Raw genomic sequence first — 13,803 nt, 5'->3', positions numbered from 1 at the left:
GCTTGCCTTGCATGCATGAGGCCCTGGGTTCGATTCCTCAGCACCACATAAGCAAAAAGAAAAAAGCCAGAAGTGGCACTGTGGCTCAAGTGGTAAAGTGCTAGCCTTGAGGTGAAGAGCTGAGGGATAGTGCCCAGGCCCAGAATTCAGGCCCCATGACCAGACCCCCCCCAAAAAAAGAAGCTAGCAAGAAAGCCAGAAGTGGCGTTGTGGTTCAAAGTGGAAGAGAACTAGTCATGAGCAAAAGAAGCTCAGGAATAGCACCCAGGCCCTGGCCCTGAGTTCAAGCCCTAGGACTGGCAAAAAAAAAAAAAAAGAAAGAAAGAAAGAAAAAGAAAAAAATAAACTATTTCCATGGGACAAGAGAATCTTTTTTTTTTTCTGGTCATGGGGCCTGAACTCTGGGCCTAGGCACTGTCCCTCAGCTCTTCAGCTCAAGCCTCGCGCTCTACCACTTGAGCCACAGCGCCACTTCCAACTTTTTCTGCTTATGTGGTGCTGAGGAATCAAAGCCAGGGCCTCATGCCTGCAAAGCAAGCACTCTACCACTGAACTACCTTCCCAGCCCAAGAGAATCTTTACTATACAAAAATCTCCCTCCCTCCACCCAGAGTATAAAAGCTGATGTTTTCAATGAGACACTAACTAGAATTATTAGAAGTCTATTATTAATTCAGGAATAGGCATCACTGCTTTGAAAATGCAGCCCTGGGGCTTCTGGGAAATCACTTTCTTAGAAAACTACTGCAGTCATTATGGTCATATGACCATATGACTTTTGTTTTCTCATCTGTGTTCTGGCTTGTTTCTTTAGATTTTTAAATTTCTTTTGGGCTTTATTCTCTCACCCTTCAATCTTTCTGTATTCAACATAGAGTTGTTGAGTAGATGCTTGTGGGGCTGGGAATGTAGCTTAGTGGTAGAGTGCTTGCCTAGCATGCATGAAGTCTTGGGTTCGGTTCTTCAGTACAACATACACAGGAAAAGCTGGAAGTGGTGCTGTGGCTCAAGTGGTAGAACGCTAGCCTTGAACACAGAGAGGCTCAGGGACAGAGCCCAGGCCCTGAATCCTGAGTTCAAGCCCCAAGAGCAGTAAGAAAGAAGGAAAAGAAACAAAGGAAAGGAAAGAAAGAAAGAAAGAGAGAGAGAGAGAAAAAAAAATATGTATGAGAAAGAAAGAAATGTGCACAACTGCCCAGTTGAAAGCCATGTTTACAGTTTCAATAATGCCTTCTTGTTTGTTTGCATTGAGCTGTATGTAGCAAATCACATAGTGAAGTATTTGTTTCTTTTTTTTTTCTTTTGCTGGTCCTGGGGTTTGAACTCAGGGCCTGGACATTGTCCCTGAGCCTCTCTGTGCTCAGGGCTAGTGCTCTACCACTCAAGCCACAGCACCACTTCCAGCCTTTTCTTGTATATGGTAGTGAGGAATCAAACCCAGGGCTTACATGTGTGCTAGGCAAGCACTCTACCACTAAGCCACATTCCCAGCCCCACAGTGAAGTTTATAAACAACCAAATGACTGCCAGGCCAAAGCAGAGGAGCACCATCATTTCAAAGCATCTTCCTTGTCCTGTCCAAAGAGTTCTAATGGCATACTTGCTCTGCACTGAGAGCAAACTGTGCAACTGGTGAACAGAAACATGTGACTGGCCAATTTTACCCCCAATCTGAGTTCTGCCACATTCTGTGACCAAATTTGGGATCAAGCTATAAAAGATATCTGGCCAGTGAAAGAGAAAAAAAGGAACAGCCAAGAGACCCCTTGACCCTGCCCTATGTAAGCCTAGGGAGGGAAATTCCAAAAGGCTTTGCAAATCTTTCCTTTCTGTCTTTTGATTTGCGATGGGCAATCCTTCTTACCTTCCCTCCCTTCATCTCTTCTCTCTCCTTCTATGACTCTTCAAAAGACATCTAACCTTTGAAAAGAGTGAACCTCCAATGTATAAAATGAAACCTAGCAGATGGATAAAGGAGAATTTCAGAACAAGTACTGACCTGGGAAACATAAGTTCACATTTGCCACTACAGGCTTTGGGGCGATAGTAAAGTCATTTCATGTGTCTGAAGCCAGTTATATAATAAATGGAGTCTTTTCAGTTCTGTGATAAGCCTGGGCTGTATGGGGAAAGACATTTCCTTTTGGATACCTAGGTTATTCTACAGAGGTACAAGGAAAAAGGGTAAAGAACTAAAAATGCATGTGTGTGTGCATTTGTTGAAAAAGATGGATGGGAAAGTTGGACACAGAAGTCAACCTTTTTCTCTGGAAGTGAGGCTGTGGGTCAAAGTTGTAGTGTACTAACCTTGAGCAGAAAGAGCTCAGAGGCTGCATCCCTGAGTTCAAACCCCCAGTGATGCAGAAAACTGTAGCTAGATCCTCACATATCACTCTAATTGTGACAGTGGCACCCAGCTGAACTTTTCATTTTATTGTTTTTTTTTTTTGATCCAGTCATGGGGCCTGAACTATGGGCCTGGGCGCTGTCCCTCAGCTCTTCAGCTCAAGGCTAGCGCTCTACCACTTGAGCCACAGCGCCACTTCCGGCTTGACTTTTCATTTTAATAGTTTTACTTACCCTCATTTCCAAAAGTTTCATTTTAAGAACACATCTTTCCCTTGCCTCAAAGCCAAAGGAAGGGCTGGAAATGTGTCTTAGTGGACTGTGGCTTAGTGGTAGAGTGCTTGACTAATAAGCACAAAGCCCTGGGTTTGATTCCTCAGTACCACATACACAGAAAAAGCCGGAAGTGGTGCTGTGGCTCAAGTGGTAGAGTGCTAGCCTTAAGCAAAAGAAGCTCAGGGACAGTGCTCTGGCCCTGAGTTCAAGCCCCAGAATTGGCAAAAAAAAAAAAAAAAAGCCAAGCGAGTCCCTTCTGTTTTTTTTCTTTTCTTTTTGCTTTTGATGGGAGTGTTCAGTACTGGTAGACATCCTTGCCTGCAGCAGAGAATATGCGTTATTTAAATATCTGTACAACCCAGATGCCCCTGGCTCATGCCTACAATCATAGCTACTCAGGAGGCTAAGATCTGAGGATTCCGGTTCAAAGCCAGCCAAGGCAGGAAAGGTCATGAGATTCTTATCTCCAGTGAACCACTAGAAAACCATAAATGTAGCTGTGACACAAAGTAGTAGGGTGCTAGCCTTGAGGAATAGAGCTCTAGACAGTACCCAGAGCCCAAGTTCAATCTCTATAGCTGACAGAAAACAAAAGAAAAAAAAAGAGTTTGAAACCAGTTTAAGGTACTTCATGAGACTGTTTCAAATATTTTGGTGCTTTAGGAAAAGTTTATATTAAAAATTCCATGTGGAGGGCTAATGGATGAGTAAGGTCTATATAGTTTATTTACATTTATAAAATAGAACACTTGGGGCTGGGAAGGTGGCTCAGTGGTAGATTGCTTGCCTTGCATGCATAAGGCCTGGGTTCCATTCCTTAGCACCACATATGCAGAAAAAGCCGGAAGTGGCACTGTGGCTCAAGTGGTAGAGTGCTAGCCTTGAGCTAAGAGCTAAAGGACAGCGCTCAGGCCCAGAGTTCAGGCCCTACGACTGACCAAAAAATTAAATTAAATTAAATAGAACATTTGTAAAAATGTGAAATTGTTTTTCAAAGAGGGAAAAGGAGCCAGGTGTTGGTGGCTCACGCCTCTAACGCTAGCTATTCAAGAGGCTGAGACCTGAGGATCACAGTTCCAAGCCAGCTTGGGCAGGAAAGGTGATGAGACCCTTAAGTGATCCAAGAAAAAGTCGGAAATTGTGCTGTGGGTCAGTGGTAGAGCATTATCCTTGAGCACAAAGAGGTTCAGGGACAGTACCCAGGCCCTGAGGTCAAGGATCATGACCAAAAAAAAAAAAAAACTCATGAAATTGTGAAATTATTTTACAAAGGGGAAAAAAATGCAAGGGAAAGTGAGAGGCGGGGTGTCATGGATCAAGATACATTGTAGATATGTATAAATGAAAATGTTACAATGAAAATCCTCCATGTATAACTGATGTCTACCAACAAAAATCATAAAATTAAACAGAAAAAAATCCCTTTGAGAAGTTTTTTTTTGGGAAAAAAATTGTTCTTTTTTTTTTTTTTGTCAGTCGTGGGGCTTGAACTCAGGGTTTGAGCACTGTCCCTGCGCTCTTCAGCTCAAGGTGAGAGCTCTACCACTTGAGACACAGCACCACTTCCAGTTTTCTAGTGGTTTATTGTGGATAAGAGTCTCACAGACTTTCTTGCCCAGGCTGGCTTTGAACCACGATCCTCAGATCTCAGCCTTCTGAGTAGCTAGGATTATAGGTGTGAGCCACCGGCACTGAGCTTGTTCTCCCAATTTTATAAATGTGGGTGCTAGTTGTGAGTTAGGCTGCTAAGAAGTCACCTGAAATCTAGAGTTGATGTAAATGTCATAGGAAAAACAAATGTTTTGTGGGAGCCATAGGGTTTGAACTCGGGGCCTGGACGCTGTCCCTAAGCTCTTTTGCTCATGGCTAGCGCTCTACCACTTTGACACATATCTCCACCTCCTGTTTTCTGGTGGTTCATTGGAGACAAGAGTGTCATGGACTTTCCTGCCCAGGCTGGCTTCAAACTGCAATCCTCAGATCTCAGCTTCCTGAGTAGCTAGGATTACAGGCGTGAGCCACCAGTACCTGGTATAAAGCACATTTGATTATATCCATATTTTCAGTTGTTGACATTAGCTTGTCATCATAACATTGCTGTTGAAATGGATATAATTCTGTATACTTGGCGGTGTTGCCTAAGACTGGAATAGCAGGAATTTACAGGTCAATACAGAAGGGCATTTGGCAGTAACTCAGAAGGAAGTGTGCATGGTATATTTTACTAAAAGCAGCTCCCATTGCACTAAGCTCTGATGTTTTAGTCACTTTAAAGAATGCACAAACAGAGTCCTATCCAAAAGAACCAGAAATAAAAAGCAGACACCTTGAAAGAACAGGTGTGAAGAACATTAACCTATTAATTTCAAACCACTATCATTTTTTTTCCAGACAAGGCTTTATTTGAGGCTTAAATATTGTAATGCCAGGGAGACAGACAGTAAACAGGAAAGGAGCCTTCAAGACTGCCCCAAAAGAGTAGCAAATAGCTTGCTTAAATGGCCAAAAGAGGAACATATTATGCTTGTGCTTAGTAATTCTACCAATCATAGGCTTGTACGCACATTGTTTCCATTTCCACCAATCACAAGCCTTACATGAATGAAACATGCATAAGGACCAATCATAAGCCTCACATTACACCAAGGCCAAACAGGATCATTTGCAAGCAGTCTGTTTTCCTGTGTTTTTCTCATATAAAAAATCATGCTTTATCTACTGTAAATAGCCAAATATGTCAATGTACTGGGTGTATTTCAGATGATGGAAGAATTTTAAAGCTACATGCAAGTGTAGAACTTAGTGTTTGCAGATCTCTCAATGTACAAAGGAGGAAACTGAGGCCCAAGTCACTGTGATTGAAGAAGAGCCCTTAGGTTTCTTTGTGTATGAGCCAACATGATTAGCTCTTTTTTCCTACTACATCATTTGCCAGTGGCCTTATTTTTTATTTTCTTTTTCAGGAGCTGGAAGGCCTGCCTAAAGAAATGGATGCTCGAAGAAAACACTGGAAAGAGAATATATTCACACCATTTTTTAGCGCACATGATGTCCTAGAAAATACGTATTTGTCTCAATCATCTTCAGAACAAATAGCCATTGAGAAGACCAAGAACATGGGAAGAACATATAATTTTTCCAGCAAGTTTCAAGAAGGAAATCAACTGAAGAGGCAAGAATATATATCTCAATTCGATGAAAGGCAGCAAGCCTCAAGCTTAAGACCAAGAGCGCTAAACATAGCCAACAATGAAGTAGACACCAATTCTGCATCCTGTCAATCATCAACTTTGGACGTTTCAGGCAAAGAAAGCTGTTTAACCACAGAAGAGTCTTCTATCTGGAGTAAAAGGGATTTGCCCACTACATCTCCAACAGGTGCCAGGAAGAAAACTGTTGAAGAAATGTCTCCACAAGTTCGCCTGAATATTCTGAATCGAGAGCTGGAAGAACTTAATATGAAGTGCAGAAAAATCGAAAAGGAATTTGAACATGCTGAAAAAGAACTTCTGACTTCTAAGAATGACATCTCCACAAAAGCCATCAATTTTAAAGAAAAGGACACCAAATTCTTCAAGAATGACTGGGAACTCCAAGCTTTAAAAAGTAACCTACCACCAAAGACAACAGATGTACAGAGCTTAACCGAAGAGCTACAGAAAGCCAAAGAAGTCATTCACAAGTTGAACCTAGAGAACAGAAATTTAAAAGAAGCCGTGAGGGAGTTAAAACATCAAACTGAAGTAGGACATGAATCCATTAAAGAGGAAATCAAATTGTATTATGAAACAGAAATGGCAAAGATTCGTGAGGAGCTCCATGCCATTAAGAATGAACTGAGAGCTGAGAAAAACCTGCAAGAAAAAAATAACAAAGCACTGGAGATGCTTAGAAAACACTTGGCTTCAGCGAGCGTGTCCTCATCTACCATCGGCCAATTTTCAGGGGACTTTTTTTAAAGGTAAAAGAAAAAGCTTTTTCCACCAGGCAAGTCATCAAGTCAAATCAACGATTCTTGTACAATCTCGCTATGCTACTTAAAACACATGAGACAGAATGGAATTTCCACTTTGGGTGAATCCAACTATCTGCAAAAACATATAGATATCAATGCCAAAGCTTCTGCTTTTTTCTTTCTAATGAAGTTACTATGAGAATCCAAATGGGAACCATCTTTGGAAATCTCTTTTATATATAATATATAAATATATATATCCGTAAATACCTTTAAATCTTCTCTATCTATATTTCACTCAAAACCTTAGGGATTCACCAGATCGCTGTCAAAGACAAATCAACCACATTTTAGCATTTCATGAGCAACCTGTCCTTAATGTATGAATAGTCTTCCATCTGTATTCATTGATGTGCATAATAAAAATCCTGATTGTGTGTATAAACATAGCAAACACTTGTGATCTTATAGGCTTATTCTGACTTAATGGGGTATCAAAAATATATCTTATGGCCAGGCACTGGTGGCCCACAACTGTAATCCTCATTACTCAGGAGGCTGAGATCTGAGAATCATAGTTCAAAGCCAGCCTGGGCAAAAACATTGGTGAGACTCTTAGCTCCAATTAACTGCCTGAAAAAAAGCCAGAAGTGGAGCGGTAGCTCAAGTAGTAAAGTGCTAGCTTTGAGCAAACATGCTTAGTTACAGTGCCAAGGCCCTGCGTTCAAGCCCCAGGATTGACACACACACACACACACACACACACAATACGATCTATGTATGTCCTATCTCCTGTCTTTGGGGTTTAACCTTAATTAAGCACATGGAAGCATTTTGGGGAAAATTCAGTGTTTCCCCTCCCCCCACTACTGCTGTCTTCCCAGTCACATAGACTATAAGACTTAGAGGCATTGCTGTGACCCTTGTGAGAGCCCTGCTTTTGTCAGCAGTGGCTTTTGTATTTTCTTACGTTGACCAGCAAGGGGCGTTGTTTACCCATTTCTTCCAAAATTCAAGGAAAAAATTGTAAGTTCCTTGCTGGTTTCTGTTACCAGGCGAGAAGTATAGTGAAGGGTGTTGGGTGTCATGTAGGTAAGCTTAGAGTAAGGCAGCTTGATTTATGTAGACATCCAGTCCAATAAAGGGGCCTGGGCAAAGACAATTTGTTTTATATGTATGGTGAGTAGACTGCACTGAGTCTCTCCTTCAGTGGAAGTGGTGAGCCAGTTGATGCTTTTATTTGATCACGTCAATCATCAAGACTTCTTGTAATTGGAGCTGTATTTGCATGGTACCTTTAAAGTCAATGAAGCAAATGTAACTACACACTGCAGAGATGGAATACAATTGTAAAGGTTTAGGTATCTTTCCTGATGGGAAAGTCTCCAAACCTGGAGCCACAAAACTTAGGTTCTATTACCAGCTTTCTGAGCAATAGTTAACCTTTTTTAGGCCTGAGAATTGTTATAAAAGAAAAATAAAATTCTGCCTTCACAGCTGGGCATGATGGTGCACAACTGTAGTCTCAGCACTGGGCCTACTGAGTAGATTGCTTGAGCCCAGGAGAGTGAGATCCTTGTCTCTTAAAAAAAAAGATTCTGGGGGCGGGGAAGGTGGCTCAGTGGTAGAATGCTTTTCTTGCATGCATGAGGCCCTTGGTTCGATTCCTCAGCTCCACATAAGCAGAAAAAGCCAGAAGTGGCACTGTGGCTCAAGTGGTAGAGCTCTAGCCTTGAGCTGAAGAGCTGGGGGACAGCACGCAGGCCCAGAGTTCAGCCCCCATGACTGACAAAAAAAAAGAAAATCCAGGCACTGGTGACTCATGCCTGTAATCCTAACTACTCAGGATGCTGAGAACTGAGGATCACAGTTCAATGCCAGCCAGGGCAGGAAAATCCATGAGACTCTTATCTCCAATAAACCACCAGAAAACCAGAAGTGGCACTGCACTGTGGCTCTAAGTGGTAGAACACTAGCCTTGAGCTGAAGAGCTAAGGGAGAGCGCCCAGGCCCAGAATTCAAGCCTCCCAACCCCCCATCCCCCAAAAAGATTCTGAGCTGGGAGTGATGACTCACAACTGTAATTGTAGCTACTCAAGAGGCTGAAATCTGAACGCAGCAGTTTCAAAGCCAGCCCAGGTAGGAAAGTCCATGAGACCCTTATCTCCAATGAACCACCTGAAAACTGGAAGTGGTGCTGTGGCCCAATTTACCGGTAGAGTGCTCACCTTGAGCTGAAGAGCTCCAACCCCACAACCAACCAAAAAAAATTCTGTTTAATTTTCATTTGCTGTTATTTCACCTCAATGATTTTATTTGCTAGTGTAACTGCACCTGTGTAAATTCCTGTGCCATGGAATTCCTAGGCACTCAGCTCCAATGGTCTTGAGGAACTATTTGCAAACCTTTCAAAGGAAAGATAAGCAGGCTTTTTAGACTAATATCTCCAAATACTATAGCAGTAGAAAGTCAGTGTAGTGAGTAAGTGAGATTGCTTCCTTTCTATGTTGAATGGAGACGAACTCCAATGACCTGAAGTTGTGCAGAAGAGGAGCTTGCACTTGATTAGAAGGTGATAATTGATGGGCATGAGTACTCATGCCTGTAATCCTAGCTTCTCAGGAAGCTGAGATCTGAGGATCCTGATTCTAAGCCTGAACAGAAAAATCAGACTCATTTCTGATCTCCAACTAACTGGCAAACAACCAAAAGGGAGGGGTGGCTCTCTGGGTCGGGTGCTAACCTTGAGTGAAAAAGCTAAGCAAGAGCACGAGGCCCTCACGCCAGCACACACACACACAAAGATGATAATCTCCAGCTCTCTAAATCATTCCTGATAAACTTAATGCAGGTACTGACAACAACCTGCCTTGAGGGGAGAGATGATTTTCAGTTTTTTGATGATCACTGAATTCCAACCAAGATTCTAAGCACCAAAACAAGTAGGAATTGTTTGCTCTATTTCAAGCTCTTCTTATGATCCCTTTAAAAATTATCCTATTGAGCTGAGTGCTGGTGGCTCACACCAGTAATCCTAGCTACTCAGGAGGCTGAGATCTGAAGATTGCAGCTCAAAGCCGGCCCAGGCAGGAAACTCCAAGAGACTCTTATCTCCAATAAACTACTCAAAAAAGCCAGAAGTGAAACTGTGGCTCATTTGGTAGAGTGCTAGCCTTGTGAAAGGATCCGTCACATCTGTGTCAGGGGACCATGCAGAGGCAGGCAGGCACAGGAGAAAGATTATTACAAGGTTTATTAGAGGAGCCGTATTTCCCCCATGAGGGAGCACATGGCAGCCTCCACTATCTAGGTAGCAGGAGGGTCTGGGGATAGATAGCAAGTCAGGTAGATGGGAGCTCAGGTGGGACCAGTTATATGGCAGGAACTCCAGGGCTGAGAGGAGCTCAGGGCTGGGTGGAGCTGAGGACCAAAGGTGATTGCATAATACTTACACCTTGAGCAAAAGAAGGTCAGAGACAGTGCCCAGGCCCAGAGTTCAAGCCACAGGACTGGCTATAATATATATATATATATATATCATATTGGAGCTGGGCACTGGTGGCTCAAGCCTGTAATTCTAGCTCCTCAGGAGGCTAAGATCCAAGGATCACAGTTTAGAGCCAACCTGAACATGAAAGTCTACAAGACTCTTATCTCCAATTAACCATCAAAAAGCTGGAAAATAGAGGTGTGGTTCAAGAGCACTAGCCATGAGCAAATAAGTTCAAAGTGCCTAGGCCCTGAGTTCAAGCCCCAGGACTAGTAGAAAAAACTTATCCTGTTGTACCCTAGGCTCAATGATTTGTAATCCCAATTACTCTGGAGGCAGAGATGGGCAAGGATCTTGGTATGAAGTGCAGGGGAAGATGAGAGGGGACAGTCAGATTTCATCTTAACAAAACAAATTTCCTGTAATGTCAGTTACCCAGGAGGCATAAATAGAAGGAATGTGGTTTGAGGCTAGCACTTGAAGAAAAAGTTACCATCCATATCAGCAGATACCTATCTTCAGATAGATATCATAATAACCTAAAGCAAAAAGGCTGGAGCTGTGGCTCAAGTAGAAGACTTTTTGCCTAGCAAGTTTAAGGGCCTGAGCTAAATTCCTAGTACCAACCCCCCCCCAAAAAAAAACCCGAAAAAACAAATCATACCCTGTTCTTACCACATAAAGACTGCCATTCCAGCCAGGCACTGCTGGCTCACGGCCTATAATTCTAGCTACTCAGGAGGCTGAGATCTGCGGATCGAGGTTCAAAGCCAGCACGTGCAAGAAAGGCTGTGAGACTCATATCTCTAATAAACCACTCAGAAAACCCAAGTGGCACTGTGGCGAGTGCTCGCCTTGAGCTGAAGAGCGCTGTGCCCAGGCCCAGAGGTCAAGCCCCACAACCTACAAAAAAAGAAAAAAGATTTTCCTGCCCATGCTGGCTTCAAACTTGCAATCCTTAGATCTCAGCCTCCTGAGTAGCTAGGATTACAGGCGGGAGCCACCGATGCCCAGCTATTATGAGACTCTTATGTTCAATTAGCCACCAGAAAACTGAAAGTGATACTGTGCTCAAAGTGGTAAAGCATTTGGAGTGGGGGTGGTGGTGGTCATACACACGTAATAAACAGGTTCAGTCACCTGTTTTCTTGACTATGGCAGAGGTACCTCAGGAACTTCCTTACATTCTATATATCCTTATATTTTTGCCTGCATTTGGATTATTAGGTAGAGCCTAGCTGCAAAACTTTATACTTCTATGCACATTGTATTGTGTGGAATGCAGAAAAGCCCTTGATTACCACTCATTTTATAGGCAAACAACATGAAGTTCAGAGCTATCAAATGACTTTTAGTCAGTATCACCTAGCTAGTAAGTGGTAAATCTGGAATCCAAAGCCAATCTGCAACAGCTCCATTACCATGCTACAGCCATTACACCAGAGAACATTTTGTAGTGAGATTAAAGAGCCAAAGTTCACTCACCAGAGAGGTTCCTGCAACCTGAACCCAAGTTGAGTTCCTGAGTGGCTGGCTGACATGCGCAGTGAAGATGAATCCTATCCCTGGGAAGGCTGTAACATATCTATCTTCTGATGATGGATTACAAGGTCAATGGGAAGGACATAGAATTCTCTTCCCATGGCAATAGAATGAACTGGAAAAAAAAACACATTGTACTTTTGGGCTCAAAATTTTAAAAAATTCATTTCGAAGTATGAATCACTTTTTATTCAATATTTCTTATTCTTTTGTGGTCTTTACTTCCAAAAATGTTGTCATAGAAAGCTAACTAGCCTGGCGCTGGTGGCTCACGCCTGTAATCTTAGCTACTCAGGAGGCTGAGATCGGAGGATTGCAGTTCAAAGCCAGCCCGGGCAAGAAACTCCGTGTAACTCTTATCTCCAATAAACCACCAGAAAATGGGAAGTGGCGATGTGGCTCAAGTGGTAGAGTGTTCGCCTTGAGCTAAAGAGCTGAGGGACAGCACTCAGGCCCAGTGTTCAAGCCCCACCACCACCACCAAAAAAAAAAAGCTAACTAGTGAAAGATGGATTTTTTTTTCTGTGTCTTCTTATTGTTTTGTACAGGTCCCAGGTCTTGAACTCAGGGTCTGGGCACTGTCCCTGAGCTATTTTGCTCAAGGCTAGTGCTCTACCACTTGAGCCACAGCTCCACTTCAGGCTTTTTGATGGTTAATTAGAGATAAGGGTCTCACAGACTTTTCCGCTTGAGCTGGCTTTGACCTGTGACCCTCAGAGCTCAGCCTCGTGTGTAGCTAGTATTACAGGTGTGTGCCACTGGTGCCTGGCAAGCTCCCTAGTTTTTGTGAAAAAGAAACCCTGTGAGGGGGCTTGGAAGGTGGCTCAGTGGTAGAGCGCTTGCCTTGCATGCCTGAGGTCCTGGGTTCGATTCCTCAGCACCACATAAGCAAAAAGGAAAAAGCTGGAGGTGGTGCTGTGGCTCAAGTGGTAGAGTGCTAGCCTTGAGCTGAAGAGCTGAGGGACAGCACCCAGGCCCAGAGTTCAGGCCCCACAACCAGACCCAAAAAATAATAAGAAGAAGAAACCCTGTGAAGTGCCCTCACTGCTTCAAAAATGTTAATCACACCTAACGATTTACAAGTTTTCTTCTTCCTTTTACTCTCTAGTAAGGTTCCCTAAATTACAAAAACAAAAAACAAAACATGTTTTGCTCACTCATAACTGAAACCATTCTTGAAAAAAATATTTTAGGATCTTTGTATGAAAGTATCTTTCATAACAAGATCAAACATTTTCTTTAAAAGTTATAACTTTGTTCAAGATTGTACAAAGCAATGTTTCTGCTTCAAAAAATAAAACCTAAGGAGATTTAGAGAGCTGCTTTTGGCATTCATATTTTAGCTAGAGCGGCAGAAACCCTGAAGGCAAATCTGCCTTTGAGGTAATCCACCTTTTAAATGCATAATAGACTTTTATGTGGCTTTAACGAGAACAAAAATATATTTACATGTAACATAAGGACTTTCCCCCCATAAAACAAGAGTTATCTCCAACCTTTTCCTTTGGGGATATATTAAAACATGCTTATAAATAAACTGCTGGAGCCGGACGCTAGTGGCTCACGCCTGTAATCCTAGGTACTCAGGAGGCTGAGATCTGAGGATTGAGGTTCAAAGCCAGCCCGGGCAGGAAACTCCGTGAGACTCTTATCTCCAATAAACTACTAGAAAACCAGAAGTGGCATTGGGCTCAAGTGGTAGAGCACTCGCCTTGAGCTAAAGAGCTGAGGGATAGTGCCCAAGCCCAGAGTTTAAGCCCCATGATTGAACAAAAAAATAAAAAAATAAACTGCTGGGAGCAAAGGGGCTCTAGTTCCTCTATTTGAGCCAAAGAGAGCTGGCATCCTAGCAAAAGTATGAGGTGTGACTTTGCCCAGTTGGGTTCATGGATAGAATTTACTGAGCTACATTACAAGTGTAATGGCACACACTTATAATCTTAGGAGGTAGAGGTAGGATGATCATGGTCTCAAGGCAACACAAAGTCTTATCCAAAAAAGAAAAATGCTGGACGCTGGTGGCTTACTCCTGTAATTCTAGCTAGTCACGAGGCTAAGATCTGAGGATCACAGTTCAAAGCCAGCCCAGGAAGGAAAATCTGTGAGACTCTTTTTTTTTTGGGGGGGGGGTCCGGTCATGGGGCCTGAACTCTGGGCCTGGGTGCTGTCCCTCAGCTCTTCAGCTCAAGGCTAG

The 13,803-nt window shown here is 42.9% G+C and overlaps 1 protein-coding gene across 1 annotated transcript in view; it reads left to right on the top strand.

Moving 5' to 3' along the window:
* Positions 1-6,999, top strand: part of Ccdc160 (coiled-coil domain containing 160) — a 23,011-nt gene extending 16,012 nt beyond the window's left edge. The window contains exon 3 of the mRNA XM_013018097.1: positions 5,586-6,999. Within this exon, the coding sequence (XP_012873551.1) occupies positions 5,586-6,581 (996 nt within the window). The 3' untranslated portion in view covers positions 6,582-6,999. The remainder of the gene's footprint in view (positions 1-5,585) is intronic.
* Positions 7,000-13,803: the final 6,804 nt, after the last annotated feature.

This window comes from Dipodomys ordii, unplaced genomic scaffold (genome assembly GCF_000151885.1).
Source record: "Dipodomys ordii isolate 6190 unplaced genomic scaffold, Dord_2.0 Scaffold38, whole genome shotgun sequence".
Lineage (NCBI taxonomy): Eukaryota > Metazoa > Chordata > Mammalia > Rodentia > Heteromyidae > Dipodomys > Dipodomys ordii.
The sequence above is the reverse complement of the archived record's forward strand: the minus strand, read 5'-3'. Positions and strand labels throughout refer to the sequence as shown.